The sequence below is a fragment of the Lynx rufus genome, unplaced genomic scaffold, assembly GCF_022079265.1.
Source record: "Lynx rufus isolate CCGP_SWC_20201006 ecotype Redwood Valley unplaced genomic scaffold, mLynRuf1.p SCAF_10, whole genome shotgun sequence".
Classification (NCBI taxonomy): Eukaryota; Metazoa; Chordata; class Mammalia; order Carnivora; family Felidae; genus Lynx; species Lynx rufus.
The window spans coordinates 56,371,734-56,392,653 of record NW_025814824.1 but is presented as its reverse complement, the minus strand read 5'-3'; the positions used below and the strand labels follow the sequence as shown (position 1 = coordinate 56,392,653).

General features: G+C 49.9%; 1 protein-coding gene across 1 annotated transcript in view; it reads right to left on the bottom strand.

Annotated features, from left to right (window-relative positions):
- DNAI1 (dynein axonemal intermediate chain 1) overlaps positions 1-20,920 on the bottom strand; it is a 43,658-nt gene that overhangs the window by 4,273 nt on the left and 18,465 nt on the right. Inside the window, exons 11-18 of the mRNA XM_047098590.1 lie at positions 18,985-19,102; positions 18,653-18,696; positions 9,062-9,309; positions 4,171-4,260; positions 3,953-4,040; positions 3,232-3,311; positions 1,640-1,788; positions 1,434-1,533 (exon numbers count right to left, since the gene is read on the bottom strand). Of these exons, the coding sequence (XP_046954546.1) occupies positions 1,434-1,533; positions 1,640-1,788; positions 3,232-3,311; positions 3,953-4,040; positions 4,171-4,260; positions 9,062-9,309; positions 18,653-18,696; positions 18,985-19,102 (917 nt within the window). The remainder of the gene's footprint in view (positions 1-1,433; positions 1,534-1,639; positions 1,789-3,231; positions 3,312-3,952; positions 4,041-4,170; positions 4,261-9,061; positions 9,310-18,652; positions 18,697-18,984; positions 19,103-20,920) is intronic.

Genomic DNA, 20,920 nt, shown 5'->3' with positions numbered 1-20,920 from the left:
CTCTTTTTAAAACTTTCTTCAAGTAATGACTTATTTTTATTAAGTTTGTTTATTTTGAGAGGGGGAGAGAAAGAGAATGCCAAGCAGGCTCTGCACCGTCATTGTGGAGTCTGACGTGGGGCTTGAACTCATGAACTGTGAGATCATGACCTGAGCCAAAACCAAGAGTTGAGTGCTTAATGGACTGAGCCACCCAGGTGCCCCTTTTCTCTCTCTTTTAAAAAAATATAATAACTTTATTGAGATATAATTCACATACAAAAACATTTACCCACTTCAAGTATACAATTCTTGGTTTTTAGTATATTTACAGTTATGGAACCATCACCACAACCAATTTTAGAACATTTTCATCACCCCAAAAGAACCTTTGTACCATTAGCAGTCACTTCCCATTTTCTCCCACACCCCCAGCCCTAGGCAACCACAAATCTACTTTCTGGTTCTATAGCTTTGCCTATTCTAGACCTATATAAATGGAATCCTACAAGTGTGTGGTTGTGACTGACTTCTTACACTAAACACGTTTTCAAGTTCATCCATGTTGTAGCATGTATCCAATACTTCATTCCTTGTTATTGCTGAATAATAATCTTTTTGATATACCATATTTTGTTTATCCATTCATCAATTGATGGATGTTTGGATTGTTCCACTCTTTGGCTACTATGAATACTGCTATGAACACTGTGTACACACATACTCCTCTTTCAATCTCTGCCTAGCACTTAACACTATTTTTGTTGTTGCTTTTTTTCTCTGTCCCTTCACAAGAATGTGAACTCTTAGAACGATAAGGACCTGAATTGCCTGGTGCTGGGCCCTTAGTAAAATTCTGTTCAGCAAATAGATGACTGATTGACTTTAGGGTGATGCCTTAAACTATAGTCTTTCCTTGAGTAGTTGCCTCTGAGTTTATATCAAAGTCCATAAGGAAAAATGGATTTGTATCCAAGAATTTTCTAAAAAAATGTTTGTTTCTGAGCTTTTACCAATTCTCAGTGTTACACAGACCCCTCTCATCTCCCCTTCTCAGACTCAGCTTGCACACTCTCAGGGATGAGGAATTTGCTACCTTTTAGACATTATTTCAATCACAGATAACCTCTGGCTCAGAAGTTTCCCTTACATCAAGGTTGTCCCTGCCATCCTGTAGCTCCCTCCCCAGGACCTTCAGAGAAGATAACTGCTCCTTATGGCATCTTATGCCCCAGAGTGTTCTCTCCTTTAAGATGAACAGCACCATTTTCTCCTTGAGGCCTCATGGGGTGAATGATTCTTTTTTTGATAGGGCTCTGGGTTGCCTAACCCTTGAGAATACAGAATCCTTATGTCCCACCTTCCCCTACCTGAGCAGAGTACTCTGTGGGCTAAGAGGGAGCCCCTGAGATACTTCATCCTATCTCTAGTAGAGGGTTGGCCGGGGCACTCACCTTCCCATTGGTGGTAACTGCTGCAAACACAGTAGAAGAGTATGGTGCCCAGGCCACATCGCCCACAGCTGAATTTAGATCATAGATGAACATCGGGGTCCTGCAGTGGTGGAGGGGTAGAAAGTTTGCCATACAGAGGGCTCATGGTGCTAGAGCCCCGGTGGCCCCAGCCCACAGTGCGGCCTGAGGGAGGGCATGTGTCTCACTTGATGGTGTGGTCCCAGATCTTCACTGTCCAGTCGGAGCTGCAGGACATGAAGACCTTGGTGTGGTATGGGTTCCAGGACACAGCATCCACTGCCATGTTGTGGGCATCATAGGTGTCAAGGAATTTGCTGGAGTAGGATTTAGAGCACTGGGGCAAGGGTGAGGGTGGTGGGGGGGTCAGGAATGAGAGAGAGGTCAGCAGCCACCACACTTCCCTGGGTGCCCTGGAGGGTCAGAACCTAAGACTCCTCTTCTGTCCCCACATTATTGTCACCGCTGAAATGGGACTAAGCTACTGGCTGCTCTTCTCTGTGCCCTCAACACTAGAGAGAAAGGAGGGGGGGCGCCTGGGTGGCTCGGTTGGTTAAGCTGCCGACTTCGGCTCAGGCCATGATCTCGCGGTCCGTGAGTTCGAGCCCTGTGTCGGGCTCTGTGCTGACAGCTCAGAGCTTGGAGTCTGTTTCAGATTCTGTGTCTCCCTCTCTCTGACCCTCCCCCATTCATGCTCTGTCTGTCTCTGTCTCAAAAATAAATAAACGTTAAAAAAAGAAATTTAAAAAAAAGAAAGAAAGAAAGAAAGAAAGAAAGGAAGGAAGGAAGGAGGGGCTTAATGGGCTGGGGGTTGGGTGGGTAGGGAGTTTTCCTGGAGGGTGAGAGACAGTGCTGTAGTCTGCCCAGAGGATTCCAGGCCAAGTAGAAAAGGCCTTCTCTCTGGGAACCAAGGCCAAGCAGGCCTGGGGGCCCTGGGTGACGTGTGCCTTAGCCTTTGTCCAGGCCAAGGCCTGAGTCCACTCACAGCCTATAGAATCCTCGCAATAGTGATAAACATTCCACCTTGCCCAGGTAAGAGCAGGTGCAGAGCCAGAAGCAAGTCCCAACTCATGACTTCCCATTGGGTTTCTTGCCCAGACCATTATGCCCTTCCCTCTCTCCCTCCAGGAGATAGTGTGACTGAGTAGTCTCTTCCCTTCTGCCTCTCCCACGCTGCCATAGGGAGGGGTGTACAGGGGGGTGGGGACCTCTTTTGCATTCAGACCAGCTCCTGCTGGGCCTTAGGGGCTCCCGGGAGGCTGCCTGTAATTAACATTCTGAGTCTTTGAGCCTAAGAAAAGCTTGCAGCAGAGCTATTTCTGGATGGATGGAGGTTCAGAAGGATGTTCACCTACTAACACTGAGACCTTGCAGAAACTGGCCTTGAAGTTCCATCCTACTGGCTGAGACACCCAGGATTCAGAGATTAATTTTCTTGTTACCTGGCTTTCAAAGCTCAGCTGAAGTTCTCATCTCTTCCAGGAAGTCTTCTCAGAATGTTCCAACTCCCCCCCAACACCCACTCCTACTTCTACTTCCTCTACTCCTAGGAAGGGAGGGAGGGCCCAGAGGGAAATGTGCCAGACTGGGCTAAAGTCACCGTCTAGATTTTCATCCTCTTTCCTGCAGTCATCCACTCTTCCTGCCACCGAAACAAGTCAAGAAATACCTTCTCTTCTCCCAAGAAGCTTCCTAGAACTGGTCAAACCCTAAGATCTGTCAGAATAGGGTCTGTTGAGAAGGATAAACTCTCGTGGTTCTCAGGTCAGTGCTGCCTCACCTTGTAGATTTTTCCTTCCTCTGTGCCCACTAGGAACATATAATCGATCTCTCTGTGGAAGTCAAAGGCGGTGCCACAGCCTTGGGAGAAGAGGTACAGCAGTGTTAGACCGGTTCTGGGAGGGAGGCTCCCCGCACCTGCTTTACCCAGCAGACCCCTGTGACAGCCAGAGCTCTGGCTCTTGCAGGCTCTCGCAGGGGCTGGGGCTAGGCAAGCAAACAGAAACCGGCCGCCTGGCCTGCTGCTTGTCCCAGGCAGTTGGGACTGCAAACGGCCAGTGCTTTTGCAGACAGGATGGGGCCTGGGTAAACAAGGAAGGAATTGATTTAAACAGGGTCAGGGTCAGGGTAAACAGGGACAGGGTCTGCAAACAGGGACATGGTCTATGCAAACAGGGATATACTCTGCATAAACAGGGTAGGAATTGAGTAAACAGGGACAGGATCTGGGTAAACAGGGGCCTGATCTGCATAAACAGGACTGGATCTGCATAACAGCACCTGATCTGCATAAACAGGAACAGGGTCTGCAAACTGGGATGGGACCTGCATAAACAGAGAGGGTCTGCAAACAGCCAAGCACTGGGAGGACAGGGCCAGGCTTCCATCCAGCACAAGTGGAGGAGGGATTGCTCGGTAAAGGGGGAGGGCTACCATCTCTGACCCTCATGAGGCCTGAGTGAGGTGGCCGGGCCTGGGTGTGAGTGGGCTGGGGATCTTACCCACTGTGTGTAGCTGCAACCCATCGAGACCATCCGTGGTACCGCCCTCCACTTTCAGTTTGATGACATCTGTGTGAACCAGTTCGCTCTGCAGTCACAAGGGATGGGGGAGGGTACATGGGTGGGACCACATCAGCAGGGTTGAGAGCAGACTTTGCCATTCAGCTCCCCCCAAGCCCCATCTCCACCCCATATGACCCTTTCTGGGAAACAGGCACCTTTAAGAGCGTCCAAGACACAATCCTGCCGTCAGATGACACAGAGAAGAAGTTAAGGTTGTTGTCCATGTCATCCTTCTGCCACCTGACCTGAAACATCCCAAACCGTGAGCTGTGGGACACTGGTATGGTGTTGAGTTAGGGCTGGGAGCTGAGCAGGGCTCCCTCAAAAGTCCATGTCAGGTTCAGAAGCAAGTTCTGGGAGCCCATTTCCCAGAGTCCTGCAATTGGCCTTCCCTCCCTCCCTCCTTCCACCCATCTCTGTCTCTCATCCCTCTCTCCCTGACCATCCTGGGATAACAATGCCACTCAGGGCACTGCCCTAATGCCCTGGCTTGGTGTTGGAGGTGCCCAATTCCTCCCTGGGTTGGGTTCCAGAGCCAGTTGTAGGGGAAGATGGTGTCTCTGGTCTCAACCTCCTTATGTAGAAAGGGCCTGGAAAGGACAGAGTCCATCAACCAGTTTCCTCATTTATAAACTAGGAACCATAATAGCACAGGTTTGTTGTAAGGACTAAATGAGACAATGAACATGAGGCCCTGATGAGAGAACATTGCAACTATTAAATGTTCAATAAATGTTAGCGAATATCCTCATTATGACCCTCATCCTAGGAATCAGGGAGCCAAGGTTCTGCAGGAGAGTTTTTCCTGCTCGCTTGGGGGACAAGGAGGAGAAGGTCCCCTCCCCTGCTCTCCACTTCCAGGTGGGCTCTTCTCTAGGTGGTCTCTCCTCTGTTCCCACCTTCACTTCACTACAAGCTCCTGCTCCCAGAATCGTGCTCCCAAATCTCAGATTTGAGCTGCATTTCTGCATCTGCAACTTGGGGTTAATAACCGTGCCCCACCCATCTTCTCAGGGCTGGAAGAAAACATATGGGAAAGTGTTTTGGAGACAGAGCTGTTGTCTTATGAAGATGACACGCTTGAGGCTCAAGTTTCTGTTGCCAGATGTGGAGGCCTGGCCAAGCTGTGTCCCAGAGAGCTAGGGTGGGGCTGGGTGCCCAGAGCTTTCCATACTCCAGCTCTCTCCTGACCTCCCATGCTGGGATCCTGTCCCTTCCCTCTGTCATAAGTAGAGGCCCAGTGAGGGAGGATAGAACCCAGCTCAGCTTCCTGTGACCAGAGCTGTCACCATGGCTGTTGAGGGGCGTGGTTTAGGGGAGAGGGGATGGCCTGTCCCCAACCAACCCCCAGGCCTGGCTAATCAGAGCTACTGGAGGGCGGACCCAGTCCTGCCTGGGCCTGTCCTGTCAGCTGGTTCTTTTTTCCACTGGGGGGCCTAGAATACCACAGAGCCTCTGAGGTATAAGTCAGAGCTGGCCCTTAGGCTGAGACCAATTCCCCTTCTGTGTAAAGGTAGTCTCTTTAAAGGGGGGAGGGGACAGGGGGTGTCAAAGGCCAGGCTGTAAGAGGCGCTAGGGAGCTGCAAAGGGAAGTGTTTAATGAGCAGCCGCCAGCATGCATGGAAATTGTATTTCACACCCCACTTAGCAGCCTGATGCCCAATGGGGGTTGCTTTGTATATTTGCAAGTAAGCCTCTGTGTGTGTGTGTGTGTGTGTGTGTGTGTGTGTGTGTACAAGTCAAACACATGCTCCTGGGGTGGAGGTGGTAGTGTAAATGGTGGGGGGGGAGGTGTCAGGTGGTAAGTGGGGTTAAGAGAAGGAAAGAATGACCAGGAAATTGATAAGGTAGTAAGGAGCAGATGAAGCCTGCTTAATTGATTCCTTCTCTTCTGCCTTATCTGATCAGGGCAGATATACTTGACCCCCATCTCTGCTCATCTATCCTTCCCGGTGCCCTTCCCCAGTATAGCACAGGACACACACACACTCCAAAGAGTGTTGCTGGTTGAGGCTTCACAGTGGGGCTTGAATAGTGCTGGGCTACCTAGATGGGCTCGCTTGGGAACTAGTCTGTGCCATGGGGCAGGAACCCAGTCCCCTTTGAACAGATAGTTCTCTCCCTGGCTCCAAAATCTTCGATGGCTCCCTGCTGCTAACAGAACAAAGTCCTTCTATCTCAGCCTGGCATTTGAGATCCAAAATAACCTCTCTGGTCTCCTCTGAGACACAGTCCCTTTAAAAAGGACCTAGACTCTGATGTCTTTGGCATACCATTAACCAGCCTAAGCTTTCCTCCAGGCTCCAGGCTTATACAACCAACTGCCTGTAGGACACCTCCTCTGGCTTTTTAAAAAAATTTTATGTATGTATATATGTACATATGTATGTATTTAATTATAAATAATGTATGGTGTTATATTAATTTTAGGTGTTCCTTTAGCTTCTTGGATTCTGCCTAAACCTGCTCCTGCTCTGGCATTCCTACCTCTGTGGATGCTCTACTGGGTACTCCCAACCAGAGTGCCAGGTAGCATCACCAATTGTTCCCCTTTCTCATATCTGTCTAGTTTCCTTCTATTGATTTTATTGCCTCAACAGCATTCGAGCATACCTTCTCATTTCTATCTCCACTGCCCCTGCTCTAGCTCAAGTTTCAAGATCTCTCATGCTGCAGTGAGAGAACATCTCCAAGACACAAGCATGACTGTGTTACTCCTCTGCCCCCACACTCTCTGATGGTCTTAGGAACCTTGTGAAAGTATCTTAGAGGACAGGAGTGACAACAGGGGATGCTCAAGCCAGCAGGACCTTGATTCACCAAAGCAGCCCCACCCCCCACTGTTAATATGTTGGAATTCTGTACTAACACTTCATGAAACCACTGCCTTAAAGTCCAAGATTCCCACTTGCTAGAGACGCATACTCACAACTGGGTGCCTGTGTTTTCCCAGGTCCTCCCTGTCTCCCGCACTGTGCTCCAAATGGTGTGTTGCTTCCCAGCAGGCCATGCTGTTTGATGCCTCTGTGTATTGCACATGTAACCCCTTTGTACCCTTCCTTATCTAACTAATACTATTTTAACTAAAATCTATACTTCATTCGATTTTCTTAGTTTTCTCCTAATATCCTCTTTTTTGGTCCTAGGATCTCATATTATATTTAATTGTCATTAACTAATACTTTCTCACCCCTTACAATTTAGCTCAGGTGTTTCTTCCTCTAGGAAGACCTGATGCTCCTGCCCCTGCTCCCTGTCCTGGATAATCTAGATGTCGCTCCTCAGTGCTCCCATGAGCCCTCTTTAGCATTTAGCATATTGCCTTGTCCTGCCTAGCCTATGGCTGTGGTTATCGCCCCGGTAGGAACCCCAGGGACCAAACCCTTAAGCACCCTCAGCTCCCAGAGGAGCAAACAGAGAGGAGTTACTGAGATGAATGAGGCAAGGGGGAGGGAAAAAAGGGAATAAGAAGTCAGGAAATGAGCGAGACAGGAAGGCCCCTCCCATGTCAAAAGCCATGATTCCTGCCAAGAACTCTTGAGTCTTTGGTTTTGCAAAGGCAGTAGCCCTGCTTTCCTGACAGGATGGTGGGAGAGCAGAAGGCCATCCCTGTCTGGGTGGGTTCCAGTCTCTCTGGCACCCACCCAGTGAAAGCAATAACGTGTCTTCTGCATGCCCCATTTCGTTTCCCAACCTGCTGTCTGATTCAGAGAACATAGCAGTGTGGCAGTGGGATGGTTGACCTTGGCCCCTTGCCCTCTCCTGGGCTTGAGGAGGGTGGTCAGGCCAATCAGAGATGCTCTGTGCTTTGCTCTGGGCTGTGTGAGCCAGGACAGCAGGGGCAGGCCTGATGCTTGTTTAGTCTGATCTAAGCAGGTCTTTTCTCCTCTCTTGGGTCTTGATGTCTGCAGATAGCCTCCCCTTGTCTGGAGACCTCCATGTGCCTGGAGGCAATGAACTAGAAGGTAGGATTTTCAGAGGAGAGAACTCTTGAGATTGTGAGTTTTGGCCCCTGCTCTGGTGGAGAGTAGGGGGGAGGATGTCTTATGGAAGGGGACATCTGAGCCCTGACTCTGGGTAAAAGATAGAGTGGAGAGGACACCATGTCCCTTGTGCCTGGACAGTCCTCCCTCTGCTCAGGCCTGTCTGGGAGATGAGAGCCAGTTCCTAAGGCAGGTGTCCACATGACTAAGGTAGCTCAGGGCCAGAAATGCAGGGATGCAGAGCCTGCCTGGAGACTCTACTAGGACAGGGGGCTGAGGAAGATGAGAGGACAGAGTCCCAGCACTGCCTGAGGAGCCCAGAGATCTTGGGGGGACTTAAGGCAGAAATTTATCCTTGGATTTCCCCAGGCCTGTCCATGGGTAAGGGTATGCAGCCTCAGAAGGAGGGGGACTTTTGGAATACAGTAAGGAAGGGTCTGCAAAGCCAGAACTAAGAGACTTTCTGAAGATGAAACATGAAATCCACTCCTAGTGCGATAACATGGGGAACATAGGGTGAAATCTAGCCCTAGTGTCAGGGTAATGGTCCCATCCTATGCCTGTCTGGAGAAGAGTGATGCTACAGAGAGGCCTCAGGGACAGACCTTACCTACCAGGCCTTACAGCCCCACCCAGAGGGCAAACAATGGGCAGCACCTACTCCTGTCTGGGAGTGCCCCCAAATCTAGCCCAGATGGCAGAGGAGAGCCCCCATGGGGAGTTTAGGAAGCCCATACACAGGGAACTGGAGAACTGGAGCCCTTGACATACTCAGCCGAGTATGTCTGTGAGGTCTTAGAGTCTTCTAGCCATGGGCTATGAGTCACTGATCACTGCACCTAAGAGACCCTTAGCAGACAGATGCGGGCCCTCTTGATAGCAGCACTGGAGGAGCAGACCCAAGCTCACTGCAGACCCCTTACCTCCTAATAACCACCTTTTGCCCTCCTCTGCACCTTCTCACAGCTCCTTGGCCTCTAAGCTTGCCTATGGCCTGTCCTCCCCAAGGTCCCTCCTCCAGGGATCCTATACCCGTTTTTCCCAATCCTGGTTCGAGGCTGACCTGCCACACAGGGTCCGTGTGCTTGCCAGACTTGGGTGAGCTGCGGAAGGAGGGCTGGGAGTGGGGCTTCTTGAGGTTGTAAATGGCCACATTACCGTCGTAGTGGCCCACCACCACCAGGTAAGGGTGGTCCACGTGCATGTCAAGACACATGATGCCACTCTCGCTGCTGAAGATGTATTCAGGGAAGCTGGGGTTCTTCATGCTGTAGAGCAGCAGCATGCCCCGGCTCTGCTTCATGAAGTCATCTGTCCCAGGGAAGAAGCCAGGCTGTGGTAGGATTCAGCTGACCCCCATGCCCCTCCCCCACTGGATGGACAAGATCTGCCTGCTCTGCTTGTCAGAGAGAGTGGGATTCCTCTCTGGGCTTCATCTCCTCTCTCTCGGAAATGGAACCAGGAGACCTGACTTACCCCTTCTTAGGCTTCATGAGAGGGTCCAACAGATAAGTTGACCAGGCTTATCTGAGGGACGGACAATCATTCTCCTTAATCTCCCTGGGGTACAGGAAAGAGGGATGCAAGCTCAGAGCTGCTAGGTGAAGAATGTGTGTGGGCTTGGGACAGAGCAGTAACCTCAGAGAGGGTTCAGGAGCCCAGCCCAGGGGCAGGTGGTTGTCCTTAGATGCCTGGATAATGCCCATGTGTTCCCCACGCCCAGCCCAGGAAAGGAATTCAGTTTGGACTAACATGGAATTGTCTCTACGAGTTACAAATTAGCCACCTATGGGCATCTTCCCATACCCTCTAGTGCCACAGTCCCCAGCTGCAGTCTGCACCCTAGCTATAGGCATGCTCCCAGAATTGAGAGGTCCCAGGACAGCCGGTCATCCTTCTGTGTCATCCTTCTGGCCTGAGCACAGCTTTTGGTCATCAACAGTGGACCACTCATCCCCCTCCCTGCCTGTCTCGTGTCAGTGGGGAGCTTCCTGCTTACTTTCATTCTCTGCTCATGTGGCACCCATCCTCATAATGTAGTCACTGAACATTATAGTCTCATCCCTCAAGTCTAGCTCTCCTGCCACCAGTCCAGGACCCTTCCCAAGCTCAGAAGAGGAAGTCTAGAGCAGCCCCCCATCTCAGGGACCCTATGCTAAGGGAGACTTTTGGCTGAGATGAAGGCTGTCCTCCCTTCTCTGCCGGGCTACCTCTTTTGTCCCTGGCAACTGCAGGCCTGGGCCGTCCAGACAAGGTGGCCAGTCCTGAAGTCTGGAGCCCATGGGTGGGAAAAATAAGGAGGACAACTCCAATTTGACTAGTCTCGATGAGTCATTCTTTCTGTCCTATTCCTAATGCTGCCCCTTACTCAAGGGAATAAGGGCCTGGGCTAGGCTCAGGGACAGTCTGGATTGGGTTCCCTGGGCTCTGGACATAAGCTTGGCTACAGTTACCAGATACCCCCAACCCAGGCACTCTGAAAACATCAGTTGGTACACACTGGGAGCCAGGACTAGGGAGCAGGATGTAGCCAGGAGCCAGGCTGACCTTAGGTGGGTAGAGTTGGAAGCTGAGGCAAGCTGGCATGCCCACCACAGCAGCTCTCTATGGGGGAGCCTACCTTCCCTTGCTAATCCTCACCAACTCTGGGATTCCCATTGGGAACCCCTCCAGTGATCACTTGCAAAGGAGGCTTCGTGTGCAAGGAGGGAGTTGTCCCTCCAGTGGAAGGTTCCAGGGTGCAGCTTGAGCCATGGGGAGGGCACACAGTGGTTCAGGAAGGAACATGGTTATGTTCTGGAGAAAGTGAACCTCCCACAAAGAGGAGGAGCTGGGGGCTTCTAGATCCTCTGGAGCCAAGTGGGTCACCCTACGCCTGGTACTATCTCAAAGCCAGTAGGGAGTTGGCAGTCCCTCACCCTGTAGGGCTCCTTCTGTATGGCCCTGAGGGATGACTCTCAAAGGGAGAGATTTGTAGCTGCTGAAGGAAGTACCCCACCCAGATCATGCAGGGCTTGAACTGGGCAGCGCGACAGTCACTTGTAACTCCTTTTCTTCATCACACAAATCCTGAGCACCTGACTGGGCCTCCCCTTGGGCTGGACTGTGGCAGGGACAGAGACTGCACTGTTTATGTGGGCTTACCCTTAGCAGTCCTTAGTTTGATGAGAGAGCTAGACCCTGCAGCTGAATGAGGCCAACCCCTCCATGGGTAGTCAGTGGTAACTGCCAGGCCACAGGAAAACTATTGATGCCCTTAATGTTCAATCTGTCCTTGATGCTGGGCAAGACTGACAGGATTAGTGGGTAAGCACAAAGGTGAGTGGGTGAACAAAAGAGTGAATGAAAGCATGAGTAAGTGGGTGACTGAGATGCTTGGACTGAGTACTCAGATGCTCTCCTTATTTCACCAAGGGGCAAAGGCAGGTATGACCCTCGCACTTGCTCCTACTGTGGCATAGGACCTGGCCCCTTGAGGTACAGCAGTGGTGACTCACTTTCTCTAGACAAACTTTAAGCACCCCCTGCCCCTGCTTGTGTACACAATATCTTCATGACCAGTGAAACGACAAAAGGAAGGTCGGAAACCCTAGCCTGGCTTAATAATTCTGTAGTGAGGACACCTCTGGCCTGCTCACAGAACCACTGAAACTATAGGCTGGACTTACAGCTCCAGAATTTTATAGATGGGGAAACTGAGGCCAGAGGGGAGAAATAGTGTGCCTGAGTGCATCAGACCCATCACATGGTGTTTGCCTTATGCAATATCTTGTTTATCACTGAAATTACACTGTACTAATATGGTATTCACATGGAAGTGGAGAAAGGAAGGGATACCAGACTTAATGTGGTGGTGGTGACTGGAAAACCAGTCTAATCTCTCCAGAATCTGGACTAGAGAACATGTAAGGGATGGGGTAGTCAAGCATGATAAGGGGAAACTCCTGGTATAGAGAAACATGAATTTCAAGAGACAGGGACACAGAGAACAATCAATCACACAAAGACCTTAGACCTATCTTAGTTCCCAAGCCATATGCATCCTGACAATAAGTCCCTGTTTCTTAACCCACCTCTAGTGGCCTCTGTTACTTGTAACCAAATGAGCCCTCCTGACATAAAGATCACAGTTTCTTTTCTTTTTTCTTTTCTTTTCTTTTCTCTTCTTTTCTTTTCTTTTCTTTTCTCTTTAAGTAAGCTCTACACTCAATGTAGGGCTTGAACTCACAACCCTGAGATCAAGAGTTGCATCATGCTCTACTGACTGAGCCAGCTAGGAGTCCCAAGATCACAGCTTCTAATCATGGCTAGACTATGTGTTTCCTAAATGCCAAAACCACAGTGGAAGAACACAGAAAACTCTCATTTAACTGGGGCTTCCACTGCACTCCATCTTATTCTATGATCTTCTCATCCCTGAATCCAGTGGCCCCTGTGAGACCTCACTATTTCATTCTCTAAGTATACCCTGTGTGACATCACAGCCCAAATCTCCAACAGTGACATCATGATACCATCATCTTGTCTTTCAGAAGTCCTAAAATGACATCACTACTCAGACCACCAGTGGTCCCCATGTAATATAATCACTCAGGCTACCAGCAGTCTTAGTGATCATTGCCCAGCTCTCTAGCATTCCCAGTATGTTATCACCGACCAGCAGCCTAGTGACATCATTGCTCGGCCCTCCAACATTCCCAGGACAATGCCACCAACCAGGAGTACAACATTGGCATCAAGGTCACCTACAGTGCCTTGGTTCCCAATAAAGACTAGAATCTCATCAGGCTCAAGGCTTACAGGGCCCTGGGCCCTGGGGTACTTTGTCCTGATCCCACAAATTCTCCGGTTCCTCAAAGTAGCTCCAGTAACACAGATGGGGGCCCCCACCTCCACACTCCATTGTATAGTGGCAGAGACTCTGAAATCTGGGGCCCCTGAAGGAATTCCAGATTCCTCCAGGCTACAGATTTCAGTAAGTATATGTGACTATGTAGAAGGGGAGGAGGAATAGAGGAAGGGAAAGAGGGAGAAAGAGACAGAGAGAGGGAGGGGGAGGCAGAGAGAAACAGAAGGATAGAGAAACCACCTAGTCTGTAACTCTGAGACAGAGGGAGAGGGCTGCTGGCCTGGCCTTAGCTCCACTTCATGCTCTTGCCCTTCTCCAGGAAGTCTTCCAGATCATTCAGCCTCTCCTCTGTGTGTGCCCCCTCACTCTTCTCTACCTATATGTCATTATGACAGGTGGTCATGAGCAGGTCTTTTCCTTAGCCTGCCACAAGACTCCATCAAAGAATGGAGTGAGCATGGCTTGGCCCAGCAGGTTTATTCTTTCCAGTGTGAGGGTTGCCTCCTCCTACCCCTGCTCTGCTGGATAATCTCTAAGGCCTCCCTGACTCTGACCTTCAAGGATTCATAAGATTCTGGGAAGGAGAGTCAACCCCCTAATAGAATCTGATCTGGCAGTTCTCAGAAAGCCATGGTCTCAGGGGAGGGAGTGCTTAATTCCACCACAGACCAAAGCTCTCACTCCCTCAGCTCCTTGTGCTAGGGCCCTAGCAGAGTAGTGCCCAGGGAGGAGTAGTTCTTCTTGAACTGCCCCAGTGGGGGCCGCAGTCCCACAGCTCCACCCCTGTTTTGCAAGTTATAGCTGTAGATCATAGGGGGCCACTCTGGAGAGTTGTGGCTGTCAGGGGAAGCCTGGGCTCTTGCTCAGGATTCAGGGAAGGCAAGGCAGACAGAGGGCATGTCGGTCCACCAGGATAACACCAGGTCAGTGGCCAGAGAGAAGTAGGTGCCAAGCTGCAGAGACCAGTTTACCAAGCCAGCCTCGACAGCAGGCTTCTCCTCTCTTCACTGTGGCTTTCCAAATGAGTCCAGCCCAGGGCTGACTCCAAGACAGCAGCTGCTTAATGACTCCCTTATTAAGTCTGGCAAGAGGCATTTGGAGGGGGGCTGTGGCAGGCAGAATAACACCCCCTAAAATGTCCAAGTCCTAATCCCTAGAACCCATAACTATGTTACTTTGCACAGCAAAAGGGGTTTTGCAGATGTGATTAAGTTAAAGACCTTGAGACAGGGAGATTATCTGAGTGGATTATCTGAGTGGACTCAGTGTAATCACAGCGGTTCTTATAAGGGAAAGAGGGAGGCAGGAGAGTCAGAGGAGATGTCAGAATAATGCAATTGCTAGCTGGAAGGGGGCCACAAGCCATGGAATATGGGCAGCTTCTAGAAGCTGGAAAAGGCAAGGACATGGATGTTCCCCTAAAGCCTCCAAAAGGATTGAAGCCCTGCTGACAACTGATTTTTTTTTTCTCAGTGAAACTCATTTTAGACTTCTGACATTCAGAACTGTAAGATAATAAATTCGTGTTGTTTGAAGCCATTATGTTTGTGGCATTATTGTAGCAATTTGTTACAGTAGCAATAGGAAACAAATATAGGCATTCGGGGAGGTTTGATCCAGACTCTACTTCTAGGAATCAGAGGGAGAAGTCCCATAGATAATAATCTTTCTTGGGATGGTTTGGAAGCAGTGTTTCTAGAAGTCAGGAGGATGGATGCAATGACCCCCAGCTGTTCTAACCACAATAACGAAACCCTCCCTCAGTTTCCTACACCTAGCCCTGCCACCTTGGACTCCAGGAATAGAAATGCCCTTTGGGTTAGGATTTTTAGTTTCCAAAGGCAGGGGACCAGCCCAAGGCTTCCCCAAGAAATGGCATCAGTGCTAGAGGGTTCCAAACCTCCAGGATGGCCCAGAGGCCATGGTGCCAGGCTGGGTTCAGTCTCCCAGGCAGCTGGGCTTTGCCGAGCACTCTCATCCGATTAGAAGTCATATTTAAACAGTGTAGGAAATAAGAGCAAGGCCTTGGAGACAGAATACATCAAGCGGGACATTTAATTTGATTTAGGGAAAATGAGGCAAACATTTGAGAACCTAAATAACTAACCAGTAATTAAACTAACAACGGGAATGCCCTTGCACTACAACCCAGCGAGCACAGTGGCCTTTATGGACTGTATTTACAAAGAGACCTGACAACATAATTAGTCCTGTAAATTTTACGCAGCCTGCAGCTGAGGAGTGATGGATTTTGTGTGTGGAGGATGAACAGGGAGAAATGAGGTGGATGAATTTCCATTTTCAGTAAATGAAATTAACACTGCTTAATTAGTGAAGCTGACAAATAAATGATCAGGAAAGATTTAAGTCCCTACAAGTGTATCTCTGGCCTAGGCAATCTCACAGACAGGCCAGGATGTGATGGTACAGAGTGGCAAAGGGTTTAGTGCTGGGACTCAGGGCCAGACTTTGGCCCCTTTTAATGGCTGCTCCCAGAGGGAAGCGGGGCTGAGGGGACAGCTAGCTCTTCTGCCTTTCTTAGATGTAGCCCACTGGGAAGCTTCTTCCTCATCTCCATGCGATAGCCAGTCAGAACCACACAGAGTGTCCAGGATCTGTTCCACCATCTCTGCCCAACAGATCATGAGGAGTCCTCATTTCCCTGCTATCAACTGGCTAACGGGCTGGAAAGGACCCCTTCAGTACAGTAGGCTGATAGAATTGCATCCTAGCTTTGCCCCATGGGCCATCCCTTCCTAGACTACTTTCCCTTGCCCTCCAATGTTCCTCCATCTGCTTTCACCTGCTGACAGCATCTTTTTCCACTCTGCTGAGACATGGAGCCTGGCCCTAGGGGACATCCCAGTGTCTGCCTTATATGCAGATTGACATCCCCACCATCTCATACCCAGTAGCCACACAGGGGAGGCAGGTGCAAATGTGTCTTTGCTATTGCAGGCAATTTCCTGGACTCCCTTTTCTCCACCCATTTGCTCCTGACCTGGCCTTGCTCCAGCCAACCTGCTCTATGCCCAAATAGGAGAGTGGCCCCAGTCCTTCTTAGGTACGTGCCTACCCCTTCCAATGACCTTCTTGGCAGTGTTATAGAATAAATATCTGGGAATTCCAGGCAAAAGGAGGTCTGGGCTGAGCTCATCAGTATCAAATCCAACAACAAACCCAAATTCTCACTCCAGTGTTTGTCTGCCTGAGGCAAAGTCTGATGCTGGGAGGCTGGCATCTGGGAGTTTCCAAAGTCAGTGTGATGCTGGCGACCCAGCTGCTCCTCACAGTGACCCCATCCGGTAACTAGGGTGCCTAGTTTTTTCCCTGCCTCAGCTTTGCCCTCTTTCTTCCAGGGGGCTTTCGGGGTATTCGAGAGCACAGGACTCCCAGAGGTGACCTCAGAAATGAATGCAGGAGCACTTCTGAGTCTCAGCGCAGACTGGCTCTGCTCAGCCCTCTGCAGAATGGTGCTGAGATGTGCAAGGTTCTGGAGAAAGATGCCCACATGCAAGCTGGCCAATAACTCTGGTGCCAGTAGCAGCAACAGCAAATACCACCACTGCTGCTGCTGGGGCCTGATCTTTAGAGTAGGTAGGGGCTTGTCTGATTCTCTTCCATCCCCACAGCCCCCTTTCTCTGCTTAGGTCCCCTGAGACTCCTGCAGGAAAGAGAGGGGACAGAATGACAGACAAATCAACAATGATTGTCCTTTATATGTGGGTAGTTCTTATAGTTCACAGGGCCCATTTGCTTTTCTTTCAAGTGTGTCTAGCAACAGCCCAGGAAGTCTGGCAGGTGTCAGTTTCTTCATGTCACCAATAAGGAAGCCAAGGCTCAGAAGATACTTCTGGGGGCACCTGGGTGGCTCAGTCAGTTAAGTGTCTGACTTCAGCTCAGGTCGTGATCTCACGGTTTGTGAGTTCGAGCCCCATGTCGGGCTCTGTGCTGACAGCTGGGAGCCTGGAGCCTGCTTTGGATTCTTTGTCTCCTTCTCTCTCTGCCCCTCCCCAACTTGTGCTCTGTCTCTCTATGTCTCAAAAAATAAATAAATGTAAAAAAAAATTTTTTTTAATAAAAAAAAAAAAAAAAAAAAGAAGACACTTTTGGCCCCAGGTCACACCACTGGGAAGTGACCCTCCAGCCAGAAGGTCTGCCATGTGTCCAGCAAGGGACAAGGAGACCTTTCCTGGGTGCATGCCTGCCTAAAGGAGACCATTGGGTCTGTCAGGCTTGGAGTCATCTATTCCTGAAGGGTGGGTTACTCTTCTTCACTGTTCCTGGCTAAAGCTGCCCCTGTGGGTAGCTTCTGCACGACCCCAACCAGCCTGCCACCCTGCTTCTGGCCCTGGGTGAGAGGAGGATGGGGGTAGAACTGATGCAGTTTCTCCTCCCACCTGCTAGGGAGCCTCCCTCACCCCTGCCTCCGTCCTGGGCAGAGAGCCTGGGCTGAGAGGAGCCTCACAGGGGGTCCACACCCACTCCTTGGAGGGCCTGCCCAGCCCCCAGGTCCTGTTCCAAGCCCAGTAGCTGCAGCAGAGCAGGAGGAATGTGCTAGTTCCCTGCCAGAGGGGGAGGGTGCTTCCAGCTTGGCAGCAGCCCACCCTCAGGAGTGGGGACACAAAGCGGGCATTTAGGGCATCCTCAAAGGCAGCCCAGACCACGAGACTGGGAGCAGCTCCAAGGTCTCCTCCCTGAGAGGAATGATAAACACCAACTCCTCCTTGCCCTCCCTCCCACCTCCCGCACCCTGGTCAAAGAATGGGCTGGGTGGACAGGCAGTCTGAGGGGTAGAGCACAGGAGCTTGCATGTCTGCCAGCCAGGAGAAGCTTGGAGAATGGAAGGTTTTTTCTGTTCACAGAAGCTGATCCTCCCAGCCAGGGAACATGCTGTTAGCTTGGGAGCTGCGCTAACATGAAGTGTGGGGCCCTCTCCCGTTAGGAAAAGGGAATGTCCAGGCCAGCTTGGAGGTAGTGGCTTCTGCAGGGACCATGGAACATGAAGGCTAAGCAAACTACCACAGTTACCACAGTGCTGCCTCCTGCTGCAGGGGTGAGGGGGGCACTGGCAGGAGTGAGAACACCCTGGACAATAGTGGTCTTCCAGGGCCCAGGGGCCAAGTGATGAATATCAAGCCCTTGCCCCCACCCCTGCCTGTTCCCGGGGCTGGATCAGGAAACTTCCCTCCCTCAGCCTCACCATCCAATCTCTCCCCAGGTCTGGTCCAGCCTACCTTCTCAAGCTTACCAAACCTACTTCTCCATCCCCGGTCCAAAGTCGTGGTCCAGATACTGCCATCTCTTCTTGGGGTTCCTTACCAGCCTCCTAACTGGTTTCCCAGCCCCCACCCAGTCTCATGCCTGCAATTCCCCCTGCGCTGGTTCTGTCCCTGTGCTTCTCAAATTCCTTCAGTGATTTCCCCTCAGGAGAATGTCCAAGCTTCTTAGAATGACTTCCCAAACCCTTTGGGGGCCAACCCTGGCTTCTTCAACAGCTTCATTTCCTCCCATATCTCTTGTGCTTCTGGACCTTTGCATATGCTGGTCCCTCTGTCAGAAGTGCCTCCCCTCTTTCTTCACCACAATAACACATTCAAGGCTCACTTTGGTATATTCCTTCACCCAGCACCAATTGCTGGTATGACTGTCAGTCTTCCCCATTAGACTGTGAGCCCCTTGAGGGAAGTGACTATATCTTAGTCATCTTACTTCTTTCACATCTGGCAAAGAGCTCTGCATTGAATAGGTACTTAAATGTTTGCTGATTGAGTGAGCAAAGGAACAAATAGCCAGATTACTTACAGGAGCCATGTCCCACTGCAAACAGATCATTGTACTTTGGGTTCCTGCAAAAGAAATAGGAACCCATTGGCCCAGGAAATGAACATGGCTTTCCTGTGGACATGAGCGTTCCCATGAATACTGGTGCCTAACTATGCTGCAGATATCTACTGTTGAGTGTTGAGACCTGGGATAATCCCACAATCCCTTAAGAATCCCAGTCTCGTTTTTTTTTTTCTATAATGCTACGTGTCATCCTCAAAGTAGTTAAGTGCAGTAGAAGTGCCATGCTCGGGGCTTGGCACCCAGCAGGCGCTCAGGGGCTCCGGGTTTGCTGCAATGTCTACACTCACCAGCAGAGGGCGGTGACGGCCAGGCGCTTGGCTTTGTCATTTTGGAATTTCCAGAGCGGCAGCAGAGTACCCTCCTGGTCTCGGTATTCGTCGGCAGCATCCTCATAGTACTTAAAATCTTAAACAAACATAGGCTGAATCAGCCCTAGGACTGCCATTTTATGGCAAGCCCAGGTCCGCCACTTTCTGTCTGTATCTCCTTGGCCCAAACAATCAGACTCTTTGTGTTTCAAAGTGAGAACAGTAATAGTACCTATCTCAAAGGACTGTTGTGAGGATTAAATGTTAATATATGTAAAGTACTTGGAAAAATACCTGGCACCTAGTAAGCTCTCTATACGTGTTATTGTTACTGTCATCCCTGTTGTTGGAGGCAAATTACAATAAAGTAGCCACGTCCTCATAGATAAAATCCCAGGTTTGTCCGTCCTTGTATCTGTGGCTAAACTCCACTATGGTGAAGCTTCTTGGATCCCTGATGGGTTCTCTGAACTTAAGTTCATCTCCAGCCCTAAACTGTCTCTGCCTCCCGTTTCCTCCAACTTAGGCAAAAGCTCCATCTGTCCTTCCACTTGTCTAAGCCAGAAACGTGAGTAATCCTTGACTGGTCTCTCCATCATCTCTCATATTTTCCTTCTGACTACTTTTAATCCATTCACTTCTCTCCAAACCCATAGCCACTGCCCAGGCCCCAAGAGCCATTGCCTGGATTATTACACCATCCTCCTAACTGGTCTGCCCACCTCCAGTAACTCCTCCTCCAGTCCATGCTCCACAGAGCTACCTGAATGCAAATAAATAAATCACCTCACCACACTACCTCCTTCAACCCACTGAAAATCCTCCAATGGCTCCCCTTGCACATGGCTCCGTGGTCAAACCAAGGCTCCAGACCATGACTTCCATGTCATTTCCAGCCAGGTGTTCACATAACATCTGTATCAGTGTCTGAAATGTTCTGCTCCTTCATCTTCCTGGCAAACTCCTATTCATTGAAGATCCAGATTAAACTCTTTCTCCTCTATGAGGCCTTCACTTTCTTGTTGAGCAGAATTCATTTCTTCCTCCATTCCAGCCCTGTCTCTACTGAAATGTCTGTCATGCTGTGTTGCTTCTATTTATCCTTTTGGTTGTCTCTCCTACCAGACAGCTCCTGGGGAGCAGGAAGCATGTTATATTCATCTCTTGACTTGCAGTGCCTAGCACAGGGCCAGCCATAGAGCAGACACCCAATGACTGTTCAAAGAGTGCGATGAAATAAATCAACAGAAGTGAAAAGTTTCTGTCTTTTTTCCAATCAAGGGAAACCCATTAGAAAACTAATCCTCTCATCCAACACGGTCAAGGACATGCCCAGGCACTGCCCCCAGCCTTGAGGTTGTGGGACTACATTCAAACCTCAAACATGTCTCAGAATAAAAAAAGACTTGAGTGATCAGAGGCATGAGCCTTGATCATATCAGAGATCCCTGAGCTTAGGCTATCTTCGAAAATACTTCATTTCAGAAGGAGATTAATTGGTAATACTTCTCTGTTTTCACTTCTTCATGATTACACTTTCCCAAAGGGAAAAGAGTATGCAATTAAAAAAAATCAAAGTTCAATGCATTTTTATGTGATTGTGTTCTTACAAATGAAAAAGGTTCACCAAGGCCAATTTCTCCATGGATATTAATCGTGTTTGCAGCCCTTTGGTGGGCTGGTTGCAGAGGCTGGGTTTCAGGAAGCCAAGCTGCGTGAGTGACAAATTCATTCACAGCTGCTGTGTACTTTGACAGCTTTGAAAAGCACTCAAGGTCGTTTTCCAGCCTGAATGATAACAAGGGGGCTTGTTTAGGCTTCTGGTCTTGGCAGCCCTGGTTTCTATGTCCCATGGGTGAGCAATGAGCATCAAGTCACCAAGAAGAGCCCTAGGCTGTCAGCAAAGGAGACCAGC